The sequence below is a fragment of the Pithys albifrons genome, chromosome 8 (assembly GCF_047495875.1).
Source record: "Pithys albifrons albifrons isolate INPA30051 chromosome 8, PitAlb_v1, whole genome shotgun sequence".
Lineage (NCBI taxonomy): Eukaryota > Metazoa > Chordata > Aves > Passeriformes > Thamnophilidae > Pithys > Pithys albifrons.
In genome coordinates, this window is record NC_092465.1 from 473,473 (window position 1) to 500,339 (window position 26,867).

At 47.3% G+C, this 26,867-nt stretch overlaps 1 protein-coding gene across 4 annotated transcripts in view; it reads right to left on the reverse strand.

Annotated features, from left to right (window-relative positions):
- Nucleotides 1-26,867, reverse strand: part of TANC1 (tetratricopeptide repeat, ankyrin repeat and coiled-coil containing 1) — a 68,746-nt gene that overhangs the window by 22,339 nt on the left and 19,540 nt on the right. For 3 of the 4 annotated variants that reach the window (XM_071561947.1, XM_071561948.1, XM_071561949.1), the window contains exons 2-8: nt 24,388-24,465; nt 14,650-15,069; nt 7,928-8,029; nt 5,638-5,759; nt 4,626-4,812; nt 1,341-1,598; nt 619-738 (exon numbers count right to left, since the gene is read on the reverse strand). In XM_071561947.1, the coding sequence (XP_071418048.1) occupies nt 619-738; nt 1,341-1,598; nt 4,626-4,812; nt 5,638-5,759; nt 7,928-8,029; nt 14,650-15,069; nt 24,388-24,448 (1,270 nt within the window). In that variant the 5' untranslated portion in view covers nt 24,449-24,465. Of the gene's footprint in view, nt 1-618; nt 739-1,340; nt 1,599-4,625; nt 4,813-5,637; nt 5,760-7,927; nt 8,030-14,649; nt 15,070-24,387; nt 24,509-26,867 lie in introns of those variants that run through there. The other variant, XM_071561946.1, reaches the window with a different exon arrangement.

Genomic DNA, 26,867 nt, shown 5'->3' on the forward strand with positions numbered 1-26,867 from the left:
CCAGTTTTACCAGGAGTTTACTTAAATTTTTCTGCTTTTAACTGTCATTGGCTGTGGCATGCAGAGGCACTCAAACTCTGAACCACAGCATGGTGCAGAAGAAGTGCCAGCAAGCACCTTATCTGCAGGCACACAGAGTGCTGTGCCAGGGGCACTCTGCAGGGGCTGCTCTCAAAGACCTCAGCCCACGCACATGACACCAGCACCCAGGGGCTGTGCCAGGAGGTGCAGCTCCTTCCTGCTGTGCTCTCCCTCTGTCCATGCTGTGCCAGGGGCTGTGCCAGAGGTGCAGCTCCCTCCTGCTGTGCTCTCCCTCTGTCCATGCTGTGCCAGGGGCTGTGCCAGAGGTGCAGCTCCCTCCTGCTGTGCTCTCCCTCTGTCCATGCTGTGCCAGGGGCTGTGCCAGAGGTGCAGCTCCCTCCTGCTGTGCTCTCCCTCTGTCCATGCTGTGCCAGGGGCTGTGCCAGAGGTGCAGCTCCCTCCTGCTGTGCTCTCCCTCTGTCCATGCTGTGCCAGGGGCTGTGCCAGAGGTGCAGCTCCCTCCTGCTGTGCTCTCCCTCTGTCCATGCTGTGCCAGGGGCTGTGCCAGAGGTGCAGCTCCTGTCCCCGTGCCATTACCTTCCTGCTGTGCTCTCCCTCCGCCCGTGCTGTGCCACGGCAAGCGAATTGACGTGCGTAAGGGAGTGTTTCTCTGTCCATCCAAGTAACTCAGATCTTCCAGTTTGGTTGAACTCGTTGCTGGAGTATTAAAGGATTAAAGATTATTCTTCTCCCCACATAAGTTACAAAGAGCATTATTATTTATTACAGTTCTTCCTCTACATGATACTTACAGAGAAGTTTTACCAGACAATGGCAGCAAAGTCAATCATGTCATAACATTTACAAAATGCTTTTCAATCAAGTTCACTGAAGATTTAGTTGGGTTTTCCCCATTTAGGTGGCTCTCACATCTGCCTTAACTTCCTCATTCTGCCAGCAGTTCTCACATTAAGAGTTTCCTTTTTCACTGGGAGAACAACCACCTCAGCGAGGTCAGAATTGTCAGGACCAGGTTCAGGTATTACCTGCTAATCCACCACCTGACCCCAAATAGAGTCCTGGGACAACAGATGGATTTTCCAAGTCCTGACCCAACCAATACCTACTAGAAAGCACTGTGACAGTCCTCTGGACGACAACTTTAAACAATTTCAGTAATGATCATCTATTCAGTTCAGAGTCTTCTTTCTTTTCATCCTACAGAGACACTTTCATACTAACAACGTAACTCTACACAAAGATTCAACAGAAATGTCCTACCATTAAAGACATCCTTGTTTTCTGCCTCAGCACTTTACCTGCAACAGAGTTGGGACGAGGCATTACTAAAGAGGCAGAACTCTGAGCATAAGGAAGGGGACCCTCTCCTGTTGGTACTTCTTTTGGCAAATTCTCAGCAGATCCAATGGCCTCCTCTTCTGCAACTGGAGAGCAATTATCTGTTCTTCGATCACGACTGATGCCATGATGTTTTCCAGCCCTGAGACTCCCATCCTTGCTCCATTCCAAACTGGATCCACTACGATCATCATTTTCTGATGAACTTGTTATAGTGGCTGAAAGAGAGCAAAGAACCCAGCTGAAGGACACACCAGAGGAACATGGCACACACGTGTTAGAATGTCATTCTCACACAGCATTGTGAGGCATAAATGATAAAAATTCAGTGTTGTTCAGGTCAGTCTCACCTCAAACACATAATTACATTAGGATGACAATCAGCCTGCACTCACATACATGGCAAACTCATCTGGACAGACACTTTCCAGCAAACGAGCTATTTACTGCTTCTTTCTTAGCTACTACTACCCTTCACTGTCACAAGAACAAACAAGGCCAGATGCACAATGGATCAGAACCAGCAGAGTACATTAACAAAATTTCAGATGATATTAAACATACTGATTTAGTTTTTTTAAGTATTTCAGTGTGCTGCAGTATAAAGTAAATCAGAGGCTCAAATCAAGGCTTTTTGGATGGGGGAGTTTCTGATGTCACCATAAACCAACCAGAAAACATTTACAAATAATTTCTCAATACTTCCTGAAGACTGTGTCAAAAATATTTGGCTCCTTCTGAACTATGAAATCTTTAAACCTCTGATTCCTGCTGGAGTGAGATGAGCCTCAGGAAACCTGTTGCCTGAGTGCTGGTACTGACCAGGGGCAGGGACCCAGCAAGGCTCACAGTTTGCCCAGCAGCCCAATCTGCTCCTACTCGGCTCACTGCTGAAGATTAAAACCTGCCTCCACTACCATTATGTCAAACTCAATGGAAGCAAAGAAGGATTCAGCTACAGCAGTAACCACTGGAAAATTAAAGGAAACCTGAACCATAACTAAAAAGAGGGACAGGGAGAAAAGGCAGATTTCCCATCAGTCTGCTGGCCCAGAAAACACAGTGGGAACAGAAATACAAAGGAAGCCCCCGTAAGCAGCATGAAAGAGCAAGACACTTTCATGGCTGGAGGAAGGCTGTCAAAGACATCAGAAAACATACACTTGTGAAACACAGTTTAAAATGCACTTTGCTGCTAAAACCAAACCTGAATGCAGACACACTTGTATATAAAAAACAAAAGCCCAGGTCACTTATCAGAGAGAAGCCTCTTCCTTCCCTTCTGGGTTTCATCCCTGCAGAGATGCAAGGGGGGCTGCCATGGGTGGCCAGAGGGTGTTCAAACGCTCCCTGAACCCCAGACAGGAGCCACAGCTCACGGAGCAGCAGCAGGTGATCTGCCTGTGGGTCCCAACCACGAACCACACACTGCCTGAAGGAGCTGCACAGGAGTTCCCCCCTGCTCGAGCAGTTTTCTCCTCTCTGCTCTCACACACCTCACAACTTCACCATCCTCTCTTCTCCCTGCATAATAAAGGACTTATTTTCATGTGTATTTTTGAAACTCCTTCCTTTTCAGTAGTTCAATAAGCAACTTTTATCACTGCATTCTAAAATATTTTCTTTAAAATATTAGTACTTACAAGGTTATAAAAGATGATGTAGCTGTCATGCCAATACATTATTTTAAACAAACACGAGGCTGGTTCTGACCTTATTTAGAACATGGACATACTCTTGAACTATTTCAAGGTTGTAAAGCCTCAGTAGCAGGTTCATACAGTATCTACATTTGTGCTCTTTTCCCAAGAGCAACAATTCTGATATACCCTTTCATTTACATCAAGATGTTCACACTGTCTCAAAAGTGACATAACAATCTGCTATGGAACAAGTTCACAGAATCATTTTCTTAAACTGAAGCAATGAAGTTCTATACAAAAGAGTCTCTTGACAAATGACAAACATTTCTTTTAGGGTAACTGATCAGTAACAATAATTTATATCATTATTTATGACTATTAATTACTTCACTCCATAATAAAATGCAGGAGCATCTATAAAATCAGAGTGAAGTGTTACCAGAATGATCATCATGGCAGCATTCAGGGAGAGACCACTTGCACTTGGAATTCCTTCTCCAAACACTAAATTCACAGTCAGAGACAATGACATGTCTTAAGGTTACTTTGTCAAATTCAAGCATTTCAGTTTTAGAACTGCTTCCATTCTTCAGCCTCTCTAAATTCAGTCAAGCAGTTGGACTCAAATAAAACCAAGGGCCCACTTTTGTGCACTGAGCAAGCACTGCATTAGGGGGCATTCTGAGCTTTTTGTTGGCAAGCCTAACAGCTGTTAAAAACCAGCTTTAAAAGGAATCACTTGGTTAAAGAATCAGCATTGAAAAAAAGACCGTAACAATAAAGAAGAATAAACCTTCCTACACCAGTTTGTAACAATATGAAAAAAGTGCTTTTAACATCTCAGTCTGACCTTCCAGAAAACAACATTAAAGCTGTCAGGCAGTGGTACAGACAGAGACCCACTGGGGCAGGGAGCAGAAACAGGGCAGATGGCACGAATGAGGCAGAAAAAGAGCTTAATATTTTCTTCAGCATTGAACAGACTGACTGGAATACTCATCCAGTTGCTACAAGGAGCTGTGTAAGAGCTGGGCTGTGAGGGTGGCTGCCTGGTGATCCCCAGCTCCCCACAGGAGATGCACCTCTGCCTTCAGCTCAGCCATCGCTCAGTGGAGGATCACACAGCTGCACCTCTTCCACGATGCCCCATTTCAGCTTCATTTTCCAGCTAATTACTCAAAAGTCTGCATTATTTTAAAAAAGCTTGATTTGATTCTCAAAAGAAGTCACACCAGTTATTGTTTCCTCAGCTGGAAATTAAACCAGCTTCAAGCTCTGCTGCACTTCACTTTAAGAGAAGGACTGGGGAGACCCATATAATGGAAAAAGGCAGAAAAAATAGGAAATTGAGAAAAGCAGAGGAATTTCATTATTTTAAAGGAAAATGTGGAGAAATTAGAACTGCACCAGGAAAATAAAAGAAGAGAAATGCACACCCAGCAACTGCAAGTGAGCACCTGTTCCAGCCAAGAGCAGTGTCTGACCTGCCCAGCAGAGGGTCTGACACAGGACAGAGCAGGACCCAGCCCGAGGCCACGAGGCCCCGTTCAGGCCGTCCAGCCCCGAGGACAGTGCCCCCTGTCCCCGCAGGGCTGTGCTCACCTATGATGCCGCTGTCCTTGCTCTCCAGGGTGGAGCTGGGGGTGCTGACGGTGCCGCAGGGGCTGCCCCTGCCCGCGGCTCTGCCCGCGCCGCTGGCCAGGGTGGAGCAGGGGCTGTCGGTGCTGGGCGACGTCGTGCTGCTGGTCAGGGTGGAGCAGGGGCTCACGCCTCGGCTGGGCACTGGGCACTGCCAGGGGAGAGCAGGACACTCAGTCACAGCACAGGGCACTGCCCGGCCGAGGACTGCACCCCTCTGGGGGAGGCACAGCCAGGGCAAAGCAAAGAGTCCGTTTTGCAGGGAAAAACTTTGACAAGTGAAAGCTTTGTCTAGATGGGGCATCTTAACCTTTCATACTACTCTTAAAAAGTGACCTCTGAACTAAAAAAGAGAATTTCCCAGCTCAGTGGAAGAGCTGCAGTGAGGCAGATTTCTTCTCTATCAAACATTTTCCTGGATATCCCTCCCCTCTGTGCCCTGTGGTTATTCCTTGGGTAAAAACACTAGAACTGCAGTAGGATCTACATTTCACTGTCACTGAAACCCAAACTGATGCTCTAAGATTTATGAGGACCAGGACTAAAAGCTGATGCAGTAAGGGAAAGGAGCAGAGGCTGCCAGTGACCGTGAAGTTCTGGTGATTTTCACATGGCAGGGAGCTGCTTGCTCCTCTCCAATCCCTCTATCCCAGTGACACAGAAAGGCTGCCAGACTGACAGGAACTTCCCAGGAAAAAACAAACGCACCCTCCCCCAGGCATGCTCCCATTTTAACACAACACTGACATTTTGCATCCTCAGAAATTACTGAAAACAGAAGGAAAAAAGTTCCTTCTAAATACTAAAGTAAGGTAGAGAGAACTCCAGAAGCTATTCACATTCACAGAACTAGATTTAACTTCTAGAAATTATGAGGAGTCTATTCAGTTTGTTTGTTTTGAAATTGTGAGTTGATCTTGCATTCTTAAAAAAAACACTTGCTAAAATTAAAGTACAAATCTATTATTATACCTACCATAACTTCATTTTTCTCTTCCATGTGAGCAGAAGTTGGGATCCCTTCCCCCAGTAAAAACCCCAATCTTGTCATCAATTCTTGTGCTGCAGGAGAACAGCTTGAGTCTTTGTCAGGCTTTGCTTTGGAGGGGAGAGAGAAAAGTTGGTCAAGATTAGAGCCCTGTATTTGGAAACTGTTAAAAGGGGTAGAAAGAATACAACCAAATTATCCATTAAACTTTTAATTGCTGGTGGGTCTTGGATCCTCTGTGTATCTGCACAGATCTGGGGGAGTTACAACCCACCCTGCCAGCCAAACAGAAAGGGTTTAGTGCACCCAGTTCACCCCTGGACTGACTGATGTAACATGATGGTTCTCCCACCAGCAGCACTGAGCTCAGTGCTATCAAAGCTTAGTGGCAGGCTGAGATTCTGTTGCTGTGACGTTAACATGTGAAAAGTGGAGGTTCATAACACAGATGTTCTGTAATCTCAGTTAACACTACGAGTAACACCACACATTTCTGGTTTGCTTGCTATGTAAGGGATGCCATGCCAGTTCTAAACATCCCAGCTCCTCTGGCTGCAGAGATGCTTAATTTTATCAGTGCAGTGCTTGGAAATGTCTTCTGGCACCCAACTGATAGAACAAGATGAAGTTCAGGACGAGGCCACCTCCACCAGAAGCAGCCAAGCACAGCTGTGCCCATGGCAAACATCTCTGGCTAATGAAATCTCACAACAAGCCACTTTCCTTCTTCAGCTGCAGGGGTTTGGCATCACACACCAACCTGTGACCATCTGCTCTGGCACAGCATTCATTTCTTTTGTCCATTAAAAAAATGCAGGCCTCTCCCATCCTCAGGTATAAACAGCTAATTGAATAAGGAGCACCATCCTCCCACTCTGGGAACCAGTGGCTGGCAGGAACCAGGAGCACCTGCACAGCCACTTCCCAAACAGCACAGGCTTTACTCTGCAAGATTGAATCTTCTGATTCTCACTTAATCCTGAAAGGAAGACATCTACAAAACCAAATAGCAAAAGATTTTTTATCTTGGAATTTTCACAAATTGACAGGCCTTCAAGTATCTGACTGGAAAATATATTTGCTTTATAAAATTGTCATTTTAAGGTTTACAACAAATCCTAAAATCACGATGCTGGAAGTCACAGAGTTTGTGAAATCAACACCTATTATTACAATTATATTTAAATTATAACCTTGGCAAGTCTGAGTAAATGTTGGGCATGGTACCAAATTCAGTCAATAACTGAGACCAAAGCCAGGAGCCCGAGGTGTTCAACCCAACAAGCACTGCTCAGTCCTTCACAGCAGAGGCTGGTGCTGACCCCAGCAGTCTGCCCAGGAGCACAGCTCTGTGAGAGGAGCATCACAGCACAGTCACCTTTACATCAGGGGGCTGAGAACGTTGTGCTCTCCCAGCTGCACCAAAACCTTTAATGCCAGCACTACAAAGGCTGTGAAGATGAAGGCACAAGAGGGACCAGAGTAACTACACTGTGTCACACCCCTAGTGAAGACAATTATAACTAGCTTTATATTTGTTACTAAGAATCCAAAATTAGGGCCTTTTCTGAAAGAAAACAGTGGCTTTTACTGTAGTTTCCTTTAAACAACCAGCCCCAAGAACTGAGGTTATAAAGATAATGTAGGTGCAATGGCAGGTACCTCCTCCCTGCCACAGACAGCCTGCAGTGCAGTCCCCCCAGTCCCCAGAGGGCTCCTGGTGCCTCAGTGTCACACACAGCCTGCAGTGCAGTCACCCCAGTCCCCAGGGAGCTCCCTGGTGCCTCAGTGTCACACACAGCCTGCAGTGCAGTCACCCCAGTCCCCAGAGGGCTCCCTGGTGCCTCAGTGTCACACACAGCCTGCAGTGCAGTCACCCCAGTCCCCAGAGGGCTCCTGGTGCCTCAGTGTCACAGACAGCCTGCAGTGCAGTCACCCCAGTCCCCAGAGGGCTCCCTGGTGCCTCAGTGTCACACACAGCCTGCAGTGCAGTCACCCCAGTCCCCAGAGGGCTCCCTGGTGCCTCAGTGTCACAGACAGCCTGCAGTGCAGTCACCCCAGTCCCCAGAGGGCTCCTGGTGCCTCAGTGTCACAGACAGCCTGCAGTGCAGTCCCCCCAGTCCCCAGAGGGCTCCCTGGTGCCTCAGTGTCACACACAGCCTGCAGTGCAGTCACCCCAGTCCCCAGAGGGCTCCTGGTGCCTCAGTGTCACAGACAGCCTGCAGTGCAGTCCCCCCAGTCCCCAGAGGGCTCCCTGGTGCTCCCTGCCCACACTCACCGCTGGCACTGGGCTCTCCTGGCTCTGTGCCCCTCCGCAGCGGCACCGCTGCCTCGCCAGGCACTCGTGGGCTCTCCACATACTTGGGCTTCCTCACCGGACCTGCAACGGAATGAACCCAGTGGATCCAACTTTTCCCAGATGGACCACAAGTTTCCTGTGTCCTGTATGCTCTGATGCAGGAAAAGCAGAGGAATGACTTCTTACAGCAGCTGCTGTCCTACAGAGCAGTGAGCCGCTGCACCCTCTGGGCCTGCTGGAGAAGAAACCCGCCGTACGCGGTGTGTAAGCTGCAGGCAACTCCAGCAGGCTGGCCTCCATCCCCTCCTCCTCCCTGCTGCTGTGTAACTCAGGACTGCACCTCTGGCTCCCACTGCTCCTCCTCCTGGTCTGCACTACCCACCCGAACAGGGCGAAGCCCCTCCAGGGAACTCTGGGCCAGCTGATGCCAACTGCACACACGGCCTCTGGTACAGGGGCTCTCCTGTCTGCAGTCTGGGTCTCCAAACAGCATCCTTCTCCTTGGCTCAGAATTCAAGGGTGCTCCAAAGGCCTCCCAGGTATCCCACACTTTGTTTATTAAAACCCCACAGTGTACTTAGGAGATGACATTTCAGCTACACAGAGCATCCCATCTTTCCTTCTGGCAGCAGCCTCAAATGCTACATTAAGGCTCTACAAACTACATTGATTTCTTGCTCATTTTCCTGAGCACTCTAAGGCTGACGACTGCTTTGAAAGAGAAGTTGCATGTCTCTGCTCCTTGGCCTCAGGCCCCCAGGGTCACACTGCCACAGAGTTGGGAGGGCCTGGCTGCCCCATCCCAGGGCATCGCTCCCCTAGAACGATCTGGGTGGACCCACCTGCTCTTTCAGACTTCCATCTACAAGTGCAATATGGGAACGTGGCGATAACCCAATTTCTGAGCTCAGAAATGTCACTCACGTATGAACATGTTTGTATCTCTAGCAGAGAGTCTTGAGTTGACTCCATTTCTTGTGCCACCAGCTCAGAACTGACCATCAGCAGAGGGGGCTCTTCCAACACTACTACCAAAACCAAAGGGCATTGTCCCTGCTGGAAACACCCAAAACCACACTCCTTTGAAACGAATTCACATCCTCTCAGGAGACAACAGTCCCACCTGTCATTTGTAACCGTAAGTATAATGAAATGTATCAAAACTGAACAACACAAAGCAATCACTCTCAAAGGATCAGAACAACATGGAGCAGTCATGTAAAACCAGCTCAAAATGGAAAGATCTTTGGAATGTGATTTTAATACTCATACTTTAAGCTGTGGAGAAGGCGCTTTATTGAATTTTCTTCCTCACAAACTGCTGTGGAAGTGACTTATAGTACTTGCAAATCTGACAGACAATATTCCAGCAAGCAGGGGAATTCATGGTCTGTTTATTTTCATGCACTAATCTAGAACAGGACACATGAATTAATCCCTGGATGAAAAAGAACCCATGTAAATATGAACTGTCCCTGCACAACAGAAGCTCTTTCCCACACGTGTGAGATGGCTGAATGAGGTCTGATGGAAGGTTCATCTGGGACACAGCTTTGTCACCAGCAAACGGCAGAGAGGAATCCAAGCAAGGGAAGCCAGCCCCTGGCAGGGACACAGCTTTGTCACCAGCAAACGGCAGAGAGGAATCTGAGCAAGGGAAGCCAGCCCCTGGCAGGGACACAGCTTTGTCACCAGCAAACGGCAGAGAGGAATCCGAGCAAGGGAAGACAGCCCCTGGCAGGGACACAGCTTTGTCACCAGCAAACGGCAGAGAGGAATCCAAGCAAGGGAAGCCAGCCCCTGGCAGGGACACAGCTTTGTCACCAGCAAACGGCAGAGAGGAATCCGAGCAAGGGAAGACAGCCCCTGGCAGGGACACAGCTTTGTCACCAGCAAACGGCAGAGAGGAATCCAAGCAAGGCAAGCCAGCCCCTGGCAGGGACACAGCTTTGTCACCAGCAAACGGCAGAAAGGAATCTGAGCAAGGCAAGCCAGCCCCTGGCAGGCTCCCGTGACTGCTCTTAGGGCCTTATCGCTCCCCGAGGCAGAAGTGGTCATCTGCTGTTTAGGAGTTCTAGATGGATTTTCCTCCAACAAGTCACCCTGGCCCTCGTTTCACACCCTGCACCCTCTGCAGGTTAACCCAACACTGCCTCACACCACAACTGCACTGTCTCCTTTTCCCTGCAGCTGTCTTTCTTCCAGGCAGACAAATACCAGTGCAGTCTATTTAAATTTCCCCTTCAGCACCATTCCACACTGCCAGTCATTCCTGAGCCATTCCAGCTCTTTCCTACAGCTCCTGCAGATGTTTAAAGCTGCTATCACCAGTTACACCAGTCTTCCCCCAAGGAGGACAAACTACAGATTTATACAATTCCATAATGATACTTTTTTAAAATCATCTATTGTTTCCCTAGTAGTTCTTAATGCTCTCCTGGCTGTGTAAGGGCCGATTTTTAAAAAGACTATTGTAACTTGTGCATCCCTCTCCCATCAGCAGCAAGTGGGTCTGGAGCTGTTCTGACCCTGGGACTGTCCCATGGAGTTACTTTGGTCCTTGGCCAGGTTCCTGCCTGCAGGAGGAGCAGCTCCCAGGGCTCCCAAGGGCAGGGCACAGACCTGCAGCTGAGAGGAAACCGCTTCTCTGACCGAGCCCAGTATCAGCTATGCTGATAATTTAATAATTAGAAGCTTTAACTGAAGTTTGATTTCAAAACTAACCAAAGTTCTGTTGCACATTTAAGGCAGACTCTCCCAGCAGTCACCTCGGACATTCACTGGTGGAAATTCCCTGATTTCAAAGGAAAGCTGTCCCTTTCTCTGTTAAGCATTATTGCATCATTAATTTAAGCCAGCAAACATTTACTTCAAGGGCAGCAGCAGCATTTTCCCCTCACACCTTAAACTCCACCACCACATTTTTTGGAACATCCTTTACAAATCAGTGTTTTCATTCTTTTACTTGACCCTCCTAAACCAGAGTACAATCAACTATTCCCCCTTTAAGAACACGAACACTGGATTAGCTGCTCACCTGTAAGATTACCAATCCCAGCAATGCTCTTTCTACCTTTACTGTAGAAGAAACTCAACTTACTGGGACAGGTTTTCATGTCCTGCTCCCCTTCCCAGCACTGTCCTGCTGACAACTTTTTCCTGGTGCTGTTTGTTTCTGCTGTTTTAACCACCTTCTCCTCAATGAACTCTGCCATGAACGAAGTTTCTGACTCCAAATGATGCAGTAGTTTTGCTCTGCCAGCAATTTCAGCTCCTCAGTGATTAGAGACAGAATTCCTCTTCCCCTCGTGTTACGGGCAGCGCCGAAGGCTGAAGTGGGGCCAGACACTCTGGTGCTCTCCAGGCTCTGCTGACAGGCAGAGGCTCCACCTGCTGTGCCAGTCCCAGGGCAGTGTCACACAGTGTCCCCCCACGGGCTGGGCACACCTGGCCACAGGGCACCTCTCCCAGAGCCACCTGAATGGCAAACTCCAGGTGTGCACCACAGTGACAATCACTCCAAGCATAACAGTCTTCTCTGCAATTTTAATTAAACAAGAGAAACTCAACCCCTCCTGAAGCAACCTAGAGGGTAAAATAACCCCCAAAATTAGCAAGTGTTCACACCAGTAAGAATGTGAATGACAGGGAGGAGGGGAAAAACTACTTTTCCATTATTTAAAAATTATAAATTACAATAGTCTCTGTTTGGATTTACATATTGCTAGAATGCAAATTTCCAAACTGGCCTTCTATTTGGTCTGCTGTTGTTGCTGCTTTTCATAAGGTCCTATGGCTAAATGACAAACTACCAGACCTTACTAGGCTTTTCCAAATGTTTGCAACACCCTTTGCTTAACAAAACAGTCACAGATTCTTTCAAGCCCCAGCTATCTATGAGTGCGCAACATTCTAAAAAGATAAGAAAATTAAGTTTAAAACATCCTTTCATCATTAGCTACATTACCCTTGGTGCAACCAAAATGCTGGTTTTCCAAGTCTGATGTGATGGATAACCAGACAGCAGCTGGATGAAGCATGAGCAGAAGGAATGAGTTTGCTCCAGTCCCACTCAAAATGCTGACACATTTTAAAGAAATGACAAGGAACAGCAAATGTTTGTGGTGCAGGGGGGGCAAAGTCAAGCAGAGGTGACATCAGAACAAAAAACAAGCCCAGAATTGCACCTTTGAAGGCACAAACTGGAAAAATGCAGGAAGGGCAATGAAAGGAAGAGCAGTAAGAGCAAGTAAGACAAGTAAGAACTTGTCACTAAATTAATTTACACTTAAGATTTTTCTGCTCTAGACATCACCAACTGGAGTCTAATTCTGTGAAACAGTCTGAATGTCAATGCCAGTTACCCAAAAACATAAAACATTTTAGAGTGCATTTCTTACTGCAGAACGTTCTCCCATTCATCTTTTAGGACATTATTTAACCAGGAAAAACTATTTTTATCCACTGATCATACAAACATAATATCATCAGAGGTGCAGGAGCAGAGAAACCTCAGCCAGAGAAGATAAATTTCCTAGAAAAGTAAGAATGTCCTGAGTATGCAGCCCTCAAATACAGATGTTTTCATGAATATTGGTGCAAATAAGTATTGGTTAACTATGACTTTTATTTTTTAATTTATACCAGTGAAACCCACTGTCAGAAAACTTGGACTATTTACTGAGCAAAATTTTTAACTAGAGCTACTCAGACTCAATAAAAAGTTATGAAGAACTCTTCATTAACACCTGGGTAACACACACTGAGTACATGCTCTAATCATTAGCAGTGAGAATACACACAGTGTGTTGCTTCAGTCCAGCAGACACTAAATAGAATTCTATTCCAGGGAAATGAGCTATGCAAGGATATCACCTGAGATAGATGATAGATTAGATAGATAGATAGATAGATAGATAGATAGATAGATAGACAGACAGACAGACAGACAGACCTGATATATACCTGACCATCAACCTGCTGGGACTGCAGGGGCAGAACCAAAGGCAGAACCAATGACCACATGTCAAGGGGCACTTTTCCTCTGCTCTATTACACAAAGACTTCAGAAAATATTAATGATATTACTGACACTGAAAAACACATCTCTAAGTAGCTGAAATTAGAATTTTGCTTACCACTGGTTAGATAACTTCATCACTACAGCCCAGTCCTTTCCTCTTTCACTCACCACATCCTGAAAGATCTGCAACTTGCTATCATGCTACCAAACAGAGAGCTTTGAAATCAGGACATTAGTGTCATCTTTTTCCCACTCTTGCCCCAGATGCAAGGCAGCTAATTGATATTAAACCACCTTCCACAAGTTATAGTTTGTTCAAAGGAGCAGCAGAGAATGTTTCTGTCAGCATCCCACTGCCTGCTCAGGTCTTCATTCAAAATAATGACACAGAAATGCCAACGCATTCCCAGCCCTTCATCATCTGAAGAACTCCTTTCCTTTGGCTGGGAATCACAGTGGAATGACTTTGCAGCCACAGTGAATGTGGCTTTTCACTCAGGATTTATCAACTGTCCAGCATTTTCTGCAAGAGAACCCCTCAGCAGCCACTCCCTCACAAACAGGTGTCACTGCACGAAATCCCAGCACCAGGAGGTTGGTACAATATGAGCTCAGGGGCACCCAGACTGCAGTCAGGCTGTCCCAGCAGGAACAAAACTAAGAGTTAGATCCTGACCTTCACTTATGTCTTGGGCAAAAATCCCATCTCCTTCCTCTTTACAAGGACTTCACCCACCCTTTAAAGTTGTTTAGCACAAAAATCACTTGTAGCAAGGGACAAAACATCCAAATACCATTCTGGGCTCAAAACTTTCACGTGAACTGCCAAAACCAAAATTATTTAAGCATAAAGATTGTTACTTTTAAATTTTGAAAGGAGAAGAAAAACTATTGATAGGCAAGTCAAACCCAGAATACTTTTTACAAACTGTATTTGCTATCCCACAGTAATTCCTTGAGCCCTGTTTTTTAATTTTATGTAAAATGGGTCGTTAACCACGACATTTCTCAGTGCTGACAAAACCCACCTTTCCACGCTCTCTGTTCCCAGATCTTATAAAGGCAAACCTGTTGAGGGTCTCCACAGGCAACAGGAACATGGACAGTGTCACTTGGCTCTCCAGCTCTGCCCCAGTGGCCCCAAGTGCTGCTGCTGTGCTGGAATGATCTCTATGCACAGAGTGCTGATAAAAGGAGCCCGTGGAGCCCCATATCTGGCCTGGCTCACACACCACTGCGCTGGCACCACTGAGGGCACAACCCCTGAAAATTAACAACTTCCTTGGCACTTCTACAGCAATTTCTCTATTTATGTTTGGAGACAGAAGTGAAATAAATGAACTGCAAAAGCCACAACACCCACTCTTACACAGTCACTAACGTGCATAAACAAAGGGGTTTGCAGCAGTCCTCTACCTGATACACTGATTATAAATAACTGCATTTAATCATATTCAGACATTTCAATACAAGTATTTGTGACAACAGCTGGAGTAATTTTTTGCCATATGAAAGCATATACTCTATTTAATAACCAATTCCCTTTTTTTTGCCTGGGCCCATGCCCTGCTCTGGCTCTTGCTGCCCAAGGTCAGTGTGATTTGGTGTGTTCCTGCATGGACACCACAAGGGAGTTAATGTGCCCAGAAGGTTCCAGCAGCTCATTGTTTCCCTTTACCTGGAGACCTCTTGCTCGCCCTGGGCTGGAGGAGGCACGGCTGGCGAGGCAGCAGGGGCGAGGAGGGCAGCGACATGGACACTCCCTTGGCCACCACGCCGGTCCTGGGGGTGCCCTCGGGGCTGGACATGGACACTCCCCTGGCCACCACGCCGGTCCTGGGGGTGCCCTCGGGGCTGGACATGGACACTCCCTTGGCCACCACGCCGGTCCTGGGGGTGCCCTCGGGGCTGGACATGGACACTCCCTTGGCCACCACGCCGGTCCTGGGGGTGCCCTCGGGGCTGGACATGGACACTCCCTTGGCCACCACGCCGGTCCTGGGGGTGCCCTCGGGGCCGGGGGGCTGCCCAGGGGGCAAAGCTGCATCGTGGGCACACGTGGCTCCGGCCTGCGAGGCGCTCTCTGGGCAGCTGTCACCTGCCAAAAGAAAGTGTTGTCAGCCATTAGTGACGTGCCCAAACAAACAGCAGAGCTGCACTGACACACAAGTGTTTCCTGCCCTGCCCTGCCCTGCCCATCCCTGCCCAGCTCTGCCCTGCCGAGGTCAGGCCTCGCCACCATCCCTGCTCTGTTACCCACAGAGGGGAACCTTTCCTTGCTGATTGTCTCCTCTCTTGCTGCTTTTTATATTTTTAGATCAGCCTTTCCCAAGTCTCTAAATCGATCATGTAGGTTTTATTTATCCTAATCCTGCATTTCCTGCTTCGTGTACATTGGGCTGATGACCAAATCTCTGCACTTCATCCACCTTACAGGAAGATTCCCCCAAAGATACCCAGGTGTGCGAACATGACAGGACAGACCCCAGATCACCCAGCCTGTGGGATCCACCAGGGAACACATTATGCTTCCAACAGCAATCTGACATGAGGGAAACAATACTAGGAAAGGCAGGAGAAAGAGCTGTCCAGATGCAATTTGTTACGAGGCCCAAATATAAGAAGGGGCCACACACCGATAAACAAAGAAACCCAGAATTATTTGTTCCTAACCTGAAGGTTACTAACATAAATATTTTAGCTACCAGAACAATACCGTAAAATCACATCACATTCTTGGTGCCTGCCCCAGTGGAAAGCTCATGATGCCAATTCTGGAGTAAAAGGAGAATGACCTCTCAAAGTTTGTTAACAGTGTCAAACAAACACATAAGGAAAGGTCCTGTGAAACCCCACTTTCGTTTTTTTTAAACCTCTGAGTTGTACATTTTCCACTGCCAAGTAGTCTCTGAACAAAAAGCTTTCATAAGCATCATTCAACACTGGAGTTCTTACTCAGTGGTCAAAGTAACCACAGAAACAACTTAATAGCCTTAAAAACCACACACAAAAAGCTCGAAGAATGGAAATCAAATACAAGTTTGGTTGCACCTTGGGATGCAATTGAAAGGCATAATCTGATTAACAAACTGCTTTTTTGCTTTAGACACAAAAGATACAAGGATGGCTCATTAATAGTTTTGTAGAGCTTAATATCCTAAAAGAGAACTCGAACTTTAAGATTAAACTAATTCTACTGAACAATGAAAACCTTTACAGTGCATATGTCAGCATTAAACATAATAAAGTGCCCCTAATTTTTCATGCAATATAAGTTGCTCAGAAACCAGAATGCCAAATACTTTACTGAAATATGTGCAAACTGAGTTCGGTGCAGATGTTGGAATTCAGGTTATTTTAACATGAAGGAATAGGACCACAACCTTTACAACAGCAACAGCCAAAACAATGAACACGCAGAGTCCCTGAGCCTGGATACTGAGCGCAACCACGGAACTGACAATGTTCTGTGGATTCCCCCCACAGGCCCTTCTGAGATACCCCATCTTGTCCTTCTCCCTTATCTACTCAAGTGAAATGGAAGACTCAACCCACTCAAGAAAAACATCTGATACAGAATTGTGCTGCAGCAGAAGAAATCCTAAATTCTGCAGTTCTGCTGAAGATGCTTTAAAAACCAAAAGCAAGCACCAGCACTGCAGGATGCTGCTGACCAAGGATCCCCACGGGGTGAAGGGCCCAGCCACATCCCCCAGACACACGAGAACGCAGCTCTGAGCAGATTCCTCCGGCATGAACTGGAACCAAGCCCGGAGCAGACAAACTCTGCCATGTCACAGCTGCCAATGCTGCACTTTGGAACACTGCTAACAGTTTGCCATGTCTCAGCCCCATCTGATCTCCCAATAGAACCGACAGGCAAGTGTCCCCAGAGCTCTGAGGGCTCAGGGACGGTGTGTAAGGCGCTCCCTTCAGCTGCCAGCCACTGGTCACCACCCTCAAAGGTTCTGTGTCTTTGAAGTGCAAAGCCTCCATGTGTGCCTGTGCTCACAGTGCTGGAGAGGGCAGGCCCCAGTCTGCCCAGCCAGGACAGGGCAGCCAGTGGCACCACCACCAGGGGGGCAGTGCCCAGCCAGCCTGCTGGGGCAGGGAACGGCCTGGCAGGGAAAACACAGGCACGAGCAACGCTGAATTCTTCTGCTCTTGAGACCCTGGAGAGACCAGGAAAAGAGAGAAACTAGCACAGAAAGGGGAGAAAACTCATTACAGCCTGAGTAAAGGAAGCAGTGAAGTGCACTGAGAGAGAAACAACCCAGGCAACATTAGAATAAAAGGTTTAAATGGATAACCTTTGCCAACTCTGCTTGTACTTGACATTATTTGCTCATTTTCTGGCATTTATTTCTGAACTCTGGATTACTGTTTCAGTACACAAAATACTAATGTTCTCTTGCAGCTCTTACTTAAAGAAACAAGCAATTTTTGGAGAAGGGGTTATTTGGACCACTGAAGTGATTTCCATGTGCTTCATGGGTGGGATCTCTTTATTTTGGGGGGGGCAAGGGGGTGTTTATATGTACATGGGATACATCACTGCAATTACCTTCTGAGAAAAGACAGTCTCCACATTAAACAGTGCTCAGCAAAAAGTTTAAACTCCTAAATAACTGACAACAGCAGCAGAAAGTGGGCAAAGCAACAGAGAATAATCAAAACCAGCTCCATATTTTAGGCATGAAACAATGCTTCTTCTGTTGCAAGATATTTTTAGAGTAACAACAAAAAGGTCAAACTGAAACTTGAAAGTATTCCAGTCCAAGTTCAATGTTCCAGACAGTGGATGTGTCTTTATGCCCCACAAAGTCCCTTTGCACTCAAAATTCAAAGCCTAATATCATAGAGAGTTTGGACAGAAAAAGCCAACTAAATTTGCACATTTGTTTTTAGATTGCAAACTTGTTTTATTTAATGGCCTTTCCATTTGCCAGAGTGGTACAAAGCCTGGATGGTCCCAGCTGGGTCCTGGGTGAGAGGTCGTGCAGGACAGGTGGGTGCAAACACGTCTGGAGACAGCCCCGGTCAGCTGAGTCAGCCCCTCACTGCTGCAGGAAGGCAAAACACCCCCTTCTGAAGTAAGGATTAAACTGCGGGTGGTTAGAAAAGGCCAGGCCCTTCTGCACAGCAGCTCTGGGGGTTTGGGGAGCAGCAGCTTAGCTGCCATGAGCAAAAACCAATGAAACCCCCAAACCCAGTGTCAGTGAATTTCAGCACATTTCTGTTTATCATTCCAAGTGCTGCAGGTCAGGCTGGTACAGGGGCCTTGGCTGAAGGGAAAGGGAGAGAGAAGGACAGGAATGGCAGAACAGCCTACGAGCAAGCATAGCCTTGGAAAGACATTTTATATTTAAAAAAGAACACTACCATCTCAATTTCTTCATTGTATCTGATGATGTGACAAAAAAGGGAAGAAATTTCAAATTCAGATTTCATCTGACATTTTTAGTATGTTTCTCAAGACAAAATAATTACCAATACTCCAATCTACAACAGAACATAATGTAGAAATAAAGCATTCAGTCTGTCCCAACACTCTAAACTCTGTACACTGATATTGAAGTCAAAAATACTTACACAAAGCAAACCAGGTCTCAAGGAGTACTGTAAAAATTTAAGGCTGATCTACCAGACCTGGATCAAACAAGGTCCAAGAAAGATTTATTACTATGGACCCTTTTTGCAGACCAAATTCAAGAGATCTGCTTAGGCAGGCAATGACCAAAAGCCCAATGCATACAAGTACACAAGCACTTCAATGACTCTTATTTCAGAAACCATCCCACCCACCTCGCTCCTTCACAGTCTCCAAAGCATTATGTGCTACATTACAAACATGATCTGTCCCCTCTCATCTGAGCACCACATCAGCATCATTCAAGCCTTTAAGCTGGAAACCTAAAACCCCGACTACTTACACATTAAATCCTCCTGACCCCAAGCAAGTTTTCACGCACAGCATGGACCACATTTGCTGTTCATCTGCTGGGATTTGGAGCAGGAGGAGCAGAGCACAGCAGGCACAATGCTGCCATTATCTGTGTGCCTTCAGGCTGATACTGGGTCAACACACCGACAATGCTCGTGCTACCAAAGAGCCATCTGAAATAACCCAGCATGTTCTGCAGCAACTCCGTGTACAGGATGTTCTTCTCTTTTTAAACTGAAGTACATTACACTTATTTTATACTGAACGAGCCTCTGCTTAGCAAGTGAAAAAAAAAAGGCAGATTCCCAAATGCAGGCAAGCTGCTGACTTTGGGACAGTGAAAGAAAACAAACATAATTATATAGGGGAAAGCAGCTGGCAGTACAAAAACCCAACAGGAAATACTAATACAAACCTACCCCTAAAGCATTTTAATGCACTTAAGAATAAGCAGCTGAGTAGAACTTCTAAAGCAGTGACAATTAAGAAGCACTTTTGGTTTGCATTCTGAAGCTGAGCATGTATAGCCCTTACACTGTCACCTCCTCACAGACACAGGCAGGCCCTGCAGGTAACTCTGCTGAGCCTGAGCTGGGACATTGTCTGGCTTTGGTTTCTGTAACTGACACTAAGACACAACGTTTCTGAGCTGCATTAAAATAAAAAAGGCCAACTCCTTCCAAGAGAGGCCAGAGGGAGGCAGGACATCTCCCAGTGGTTACAGAGGGCAACCTAAACTCCTCAAGGAAGAGACTGAACAACAAGCAAACCTCAATCAACTACAAAAACAACACCCCAGAGAGAGCACCAAGACAGTCCCATGGTAGGTGGAGAGAAAAGCAGGACATAAATATAGACAGAGCTGAGATTATCTCAAATCCAGAAAATAAAGTCCATTAGCACAGCAAGGAAGGAGAACTTGTGCCCTCAGCAGAGGTCACAGGGCCCAGTGACACCAGAGACACCTCCCAGGGAATCACTGCAGGACTTGGAAACTCTGCAGATATTTATTGGATGACAATAATGACACAAAGAGGAGAAAATACCACATTTTTACTTTGTTTCTGAGTCTGAGTGAAAACCTTGAGAAACAAGGGAAACCTGGGAGAGTAACTGCTGGACACTTCCAGCTCAGTGTTCATGAGACACTCCAAACCCACCAATTACTTCTGGGACACACAAACTAATCCTCCTGTTTACTCTCTTTCTGCTTAGTTTCAAACAGTTCTACAATAGTTTTCTGTTACTTTAATGTGACAGGTGCAGACTGTGGGTTTTCCCCCCTCAGGTTCTGTCCTTTACCAAGTATGCACACCAATAATGGAAGGAAAGACAAGCCAAAGGAAAATCAACTTACAGACAGACATTTCTGCTGTATGGAATAACTGTGTCTGAAGGGGTGTAAAGACAGGTTGCTTCATGCTGCAGAACACCAGAAAAAAATCTGGATGCAGACAAAGTTTGGTCAAAACATTGTTTTGTTTGAAATTCTGTTCCTCTGGTACACATCTCAGTGGGATCCCAACCACTCTGTCCTCAAACCCACCTTTGGAGATACATTCCATTAGCTCTGTCTGTAACAGCTGCTCTGCCCATGAGCAACTTGCTGCCAACACAGCTCCTTTCACCCGTGCCCACGTGTGTGTGTTTGGACACACTGGTAATTATGGACATGCATGCTTGAACATGTTGAATTGGCTTCATTTTGATTTTCCCTAACCCTGCAACAGCCACCAGCCTACCTGTCCAGCCACACCTGAAGGAACTACTTCAACAAAACAACTGCAGAATTTTCACTGAAGCAACTGCAGGGCCTGAGCCCAACCACCTCTCTCCAGTTACTGCTCCTGGTGCAGCCCAAGGCATCATTTTGCCCCAGGTGACATTCCCAGGGGACAGCCCTGCACTTGGCCAGGGCAGGAGCTGCTTCCACAAAGACACTCTCCCCGTTTCCAGCACAGCACATCAGCCTCTCTCCCCAAGCATCAACACCAAGTCTTGCAACCCTCCTTTTCAAGGGAACTCTAAATTTACAAAGATATTAAAAACTGCAGTGCCCAAGCTCAGCAGGCAGATTTCAAACCCACTATGCCCAGTGTCAGCTCTTCAGCCCTTATCTCAGGGCAAATGAGAAATTCTAACATTAACACCCACACAAGCTATTGTTAAAAATACAGTCCTGATTTCTTTTTGTTCTTTAACCCTTTTACAGACTTTTTAATACAGCTGTGCCTTCAATCCAGGAGAAACCCCACCATTCCTATTCTAAAGTGGTTCCACAAGGCTACCAGCTGTAAAACCAATAAATAGAGTTAACACACAAACAGGAAGTTCTATTCAGTCAAACAGGAATCATCCCACTCGAATCTGAAACACACAGACTTCCAGGCATTCCTTTCATGCAACCCATGGGATGACTGGGGTTACTTCAGTTTAAGAAACAGCTGCTTCAGTTTAGCCTAAACCTCCTGCAATGTGACCCACTGAAACAGCCCCTGAACTGTGGTCAAGCTGCAGCTCACGGCCCCAGTGTCCCTCCTGCCCTGGCCAGGATTCCCAGTACAACCCAGGCAGATTTTACTGCCTTCTCCCTTCCCAGCATCACCCCTAAACCAGGAATACACCGAAAAAAAGACCCCAGCCAGTCTTCCCAGTTGGGCTCAGGGCAGCCCCGTGGAGCTGCCACTCTCCATCTCCTTCCTCCCACATTCAGAAGCTCTAAAAAAGTGAAAACTTTTCCAAAACTTGCTCAGCAAAAATCAAGTCCACGTGCCCACAAAGCTGAGAGAAGCATCTAAATTTATTACTGCATTAGTCTCTCCATCCAGGGGGGCCTCAAGGGATGGCTGTTTCCCCCCCAGCTCTCCTGTCTCTGGGGTCAGCTCCCAGTGCTGGGGAGCATTTCCACCCTCTCCAGGGACTCAGACATTTCCAGAGCTGTTCCTGCCATTGCAGACCCAAAGGGCCATGAAATGGGACAATTCTACAGCCAAAAAGCCCCTCCCACTTCTCATGGTTCGAGTCCAAGGACCAGAGAGAGGGGCAAGCAGAAAATAAGCTCTACAAACACCAATGTTCTTGGCCTTGCTTCACACCTTTTCTAAAGTGGCCCAAAGAGTTGGAAGGCCCTTTGGAGCAAAAGAGAAAGCCATTAAACTGGACATGGCATTACAGAAGTCCTGGGGGTAATACAGAATGGAATGCACACATTTCTTTTCAAACTTTTCACACCATCTTCAAATACAAAATAACCCACAATCTGTGGGATCCACTGTATAAATTACTTCCTTCCCTTTAAAAAGCAGCTCCTGCACCCCTCCCTACTCTCACCATCCAGGCATTACTCATCAGTTTTTCCCAATACTTGGTTTCCATAACATCCAATTAATACATGAAACTCTCAAGCTTTGCTGGCGGAAAAAAAAACAAAACAAAAACAACACAAAAACCCCAAACCAAAATGAAACCAAAAACCTCCCACGCTGTAACTCTCCCCTTAGTGTTCACAAATACAGTGGCATTGTGTTTGTAAAAACAAAGAGAAAATCCTTTCTTTTGCACACATTAATCCAGACAGATGTCATGAGATCCTAAAACAAAAAATGTGCTTTCTGACTTAGAGGAAAAAGACTTTTCAAGCTCCAGATTTTAATCATAAGCCTGGTCAGAGGAGCTCTGTTCCAAACAGCCCGATTTTCCTTTGGAGCTTTAACCAATTTCCACCAAGTATTTTAAGGAAAAATGTCCCAGTGAAAGCCTCACCACAGGAATTTTAGCCCACTCTGTTTAAACAACTCCAGCTGGTAACTCCAAGTCAGCAGCACACACAAAATTAACAGCCAGCCTTTAGTCTTGCCCTGTGATCACTCCTGTGCATCTCTGGTCTCCTCTCCATGTTTTCTCTGGTCAGCACAGCTCCCATCACCCAGTCCCTTGGGAGGCAGCTGTGGCACACTGCAAACTTCACAGGACCACAAACATTTCCTGAAGAACACACTACCCACCAGATGAACACAGAACAGCTTTGTCCAAAAGACCCCACTGCAAATACCCTCCACTCGCAGGGCTCAGTGTAACTCTGTATAGTCTTAAAAGCTGCAGTGAAAGACACAAACATAACCTGCTTGGCCAAGAAGGCAGGACTGCTCTGGCCACAAGATTCCAACACAGAAGGATGTGGCAGCTGTATTACAGTGGGGTTTATCTCTTGAAGAAGCATTTCGTTTCACTTTTATTTATTCTGGGAGTAGGAAATCTATTTTGCCAAAGAGTGTAAATTCACTCTTATGGGTAATTTAGGATCTAACACAACAGAAAATCAGATTTATGAGTCTACACAAGCAGTCTGAAGTTTAAAATGTGACTGTGAAGAACAGGTGACTTTCACTGAGGGCCAGGAGCTTCTCAGACACTGCAGCAAAGACAGCAGTGAGCACAGGTGGCACAGAGCAGGCAGGGCCTGTCCCTGTCCCTGTCCCTGTCCCTGTCCCAGCCCCAGTCCCAGTCCCAGCCCCAGCCCCAGCTCCAGCCCCAGCTCCAGCCCCAGCCCCAGCTCCAGCTCCAGCCCCAGCCCCAGCTCCAGCCCCAGCCCCAGCCCCAGCTCCAGCTCCAGCCTCAGCTCCAGCCCCAGCCCCAGCCCCAGCTCCAGCTCCAGCCCCAGCCCCAGCTCCAGCTCCAGCCCCAGCCCCAGCTCCAGCTCCAGCCCCAGCCCCAGCCCCAGCTCCAGCTCCAGCCCCAGCCCCAGCCCCAGCCCCAGCTCCAGCTCCAGCCCCAGCTCCAGCTCCAGCCCCAGCCCCAGCCCCAGCCCCAGCCCCAGCCCCAGCCCCAGCTCCAGCTCCAGCCCCAGCCCCAGCCCCAGCTCCAGCTCCAGCCCCAGCCCCAGCCCCAGCCCCAGCCCCTGCCCCAGCCCCTGCCCCAGCTCCAGCCCCAGCACCAGCCCCAGCCCCAGCCCCAGCCCCAGCCCCAGCTCCAGCCCCAGCACCAGCCCCAGCCCCAGCCCCAGCCCCAGCCCCAGCTCCAGCCCCTGCTCCTCCTCACAGGCACCTGCTGGGCCTCTCTGCCCTTGGGAACTGTCACAGAGCTCTGGTCACCCCTCTCCCTGGAAGGTGGCACATGTCAACAGTGGCTGACTAAATTCACAGTCAATAGTAAAATAAGCTTTATTTTATTTTAAGTAAGATTTGTTGATGATCAATTTTACCTTCAAAAATACCTGGAGTTAAAGCAAAAACTAGAACATAATAGCATCTTGGTAACCAGCTTAATAACTTTTCACCAGATTTCTTTCAAATTTGTTTTTGCCCAATACATGCATAATCAAAATTCTATCCCCCATAATCAGTAATCAGGTTTTTTCTATAATGTAATGAGTAAGTAGTTTCAAAGGCATTTCTGTAGTTGAGGGCTCTGCAGCCCTGGCCCTGGGCCGTGCTGGAGGTGGCACCACAGTACACATCACATTGATATTCATACCTGGGTCTTTCTTGGTCCCTTTTCCACCCTCTCGGCTCTTTTTTAAAACTGCCTTTAACATTTTAAATGGCGTCGCTCCTAGAGGATAACAGAGAGAAACAAAAATAAATGCAACATCCATTCACACAAATCCAAACAAAAGAAAGAGAACATCAATACAAATAGAACAGTGAGGTCATCAGGAGAAACTTATTGATAGTTACGTTAATTTCTCACAGCTTCACTTGGTTTAAGCAAAGTCCTGAGGCACGAGGAATGTTTTAATATTCAAACTAAGCAATTAAGAGTTCACTGTCTTCTAGTGCAGGAAAATAAAGCAGCATTCTCCACATTCCACATCTAATTAGGGTTACACGGCTAAACTGAGTCAGGGGCTGTGAGACACTCCAATAAACCAGAATCCAGGTGTGACTCCTGTCTGGGCCCAGCGCTGACTGGGAGCAGTGGGAGCAGCCTGGTGTGGGCTGAGGATGCCAAGGGCAGCAGGGCAGGACAGGGGAGAGGAGGCAGCAGCTCTGTCCTGTCCTGCCCCACACACATGAGGGGCACAGGGACAGCAGGACAAACTCCTCACCCCCAGTGCCCTGTCCCTGAGAGCACAGCACCGCTGCCTTCCACACCTCACCCTGTACAATCAACTGCACCCACTGCACAGGGACAGGGACAGCAGGACAAACTCCTCACCCCCAGTGCCCTGTCCCTGAGAGCACAGCACTGCTGCCTTCCACACCTCACAGCTTATACTCATCCTAACTGAGCACCCACTGCACAGGGACAGCAGGAACACAGCTGTGCATCCCTCTGGCCAGCACAGACCACAGCACTGACACAGGGAGAGAGGGGATAGAACAGCAGGAACACAGCTGTGCATCCCTCTGGCCAGCACAGAGCACAGACACAGGGAGGGAGGGGATGGAACAGCAGAAACACAGCTGTGCATCCCTCTGGCCAGCTCAGACCACAGCACAGACACAGGGAGGGGATGGAACAGCAGGAACACAGCTGTGCATCCCTCTGGCCAGCTCAGACCACAGCACAGACACAGGGAGGGGATGGAACAGCAGGAACACAGCTGTGCATCCCTCTGGCCAGCTCAGACCACAGCACTGACACACTGAGGGAGGGGATGGGACAGCAGGAACACAGCTGTGCATCCCTCTGGCCAGCTCAGACCACAGCACAGACACACTGAGGGAGGGGATGGGACAGCAGGAACACAGCTGTGCATCCCTCTGGCCAGCACAGACCACAGCACTGAACAGGGAGGGGATGGAACAGCAGGAACACAGCTGTGCATCCCTCTGCCCAGCACAGACCTCCTGGACCAACCCGTGGCAGGGGCCGTCCATAACCAGCTCAGGGGACACAACAGGACACTCCTGCTCCAAAGGGAACATCCCAGCACATGGCAGAGTAAAACCACAGCTGTACTGAGCAGAAAGCACATTCCTTCTCACTCCATCTTACTTTCAATGGCAAAGGCCTCCCACTACTGCAAGATCTAAAAATTCCAATTATCAGATTCCAAAATGAAAGAGAAGCAAATCTAAGCACTTTTTCTTAATGTACAAACACTCCCTCCCAGATAACCTCCTAAGCTAAGCCATCAAACACAAGAGAAGTCTCAATGTATTTGCTACACACTGCTTTTTAAATAAACAGATTTTGTTTTTCTTTTCCCTACAGAACCCATCTGCCATGTTAGAAAGCCTGCACTATGCAAGGTTAAAACCTGGAACCATTAAGGAACTCCAGAATCTGAGAAAGGTGTTTTACACACATTGCTAAAACAGAGTGGCAATAAAAACAACCAAATGCAAAACACCTGAAAACCCACGTATTGTATTTAACTTATTTTACAAACATGACAAGTGTAAATTTTTTATTAAGCAGAAAAGAGAGGCTTGATATAGAACTGAAACTTTACAGTGCACATCATTCCTATTCTTAGATATAGGCAAGTGATAACGAGAGATCAAATAAAAGGAATCAAGGAGAATTCCATCCCAGATTTTCTGTTTTTGGAATTGAGGTCAACTTCCCTACTGTGCAAACAGTTCCTCATGGGTCTGCTCCAGCCCAGAACAGAACTGGCGTGTGAGATGGTCGCTCACTCAGACCATGTCCACTGTAGATACAAGAGGTGACTATTACCTGGAAGCAAAGTCCATTTCCTTCCTTCTCCCCTGTGAAAGGATATGCAAAAATGAAGGTAAGCACTCCCAAAGCAATTCACCTTTTGCTTTGGGAGTGCACACATGGACAGGGCTGGCACAGCAACGCCAGAGCAGTGAAATGTGCTCTTTGTTTTCAGTCTGCAAGGTACAAAAATCAACTGGCTCTTCAAATAATGCTCCAGGCACAGCCTGGGATCCAGGGTAACATCACTCCCATTCCACAGAGCACAGGTGAATGTTCAGGGAATGGACTAAACACCACACCTTAGAAATGCTGGTTACAAACAGCGTTTTGGAAAAACA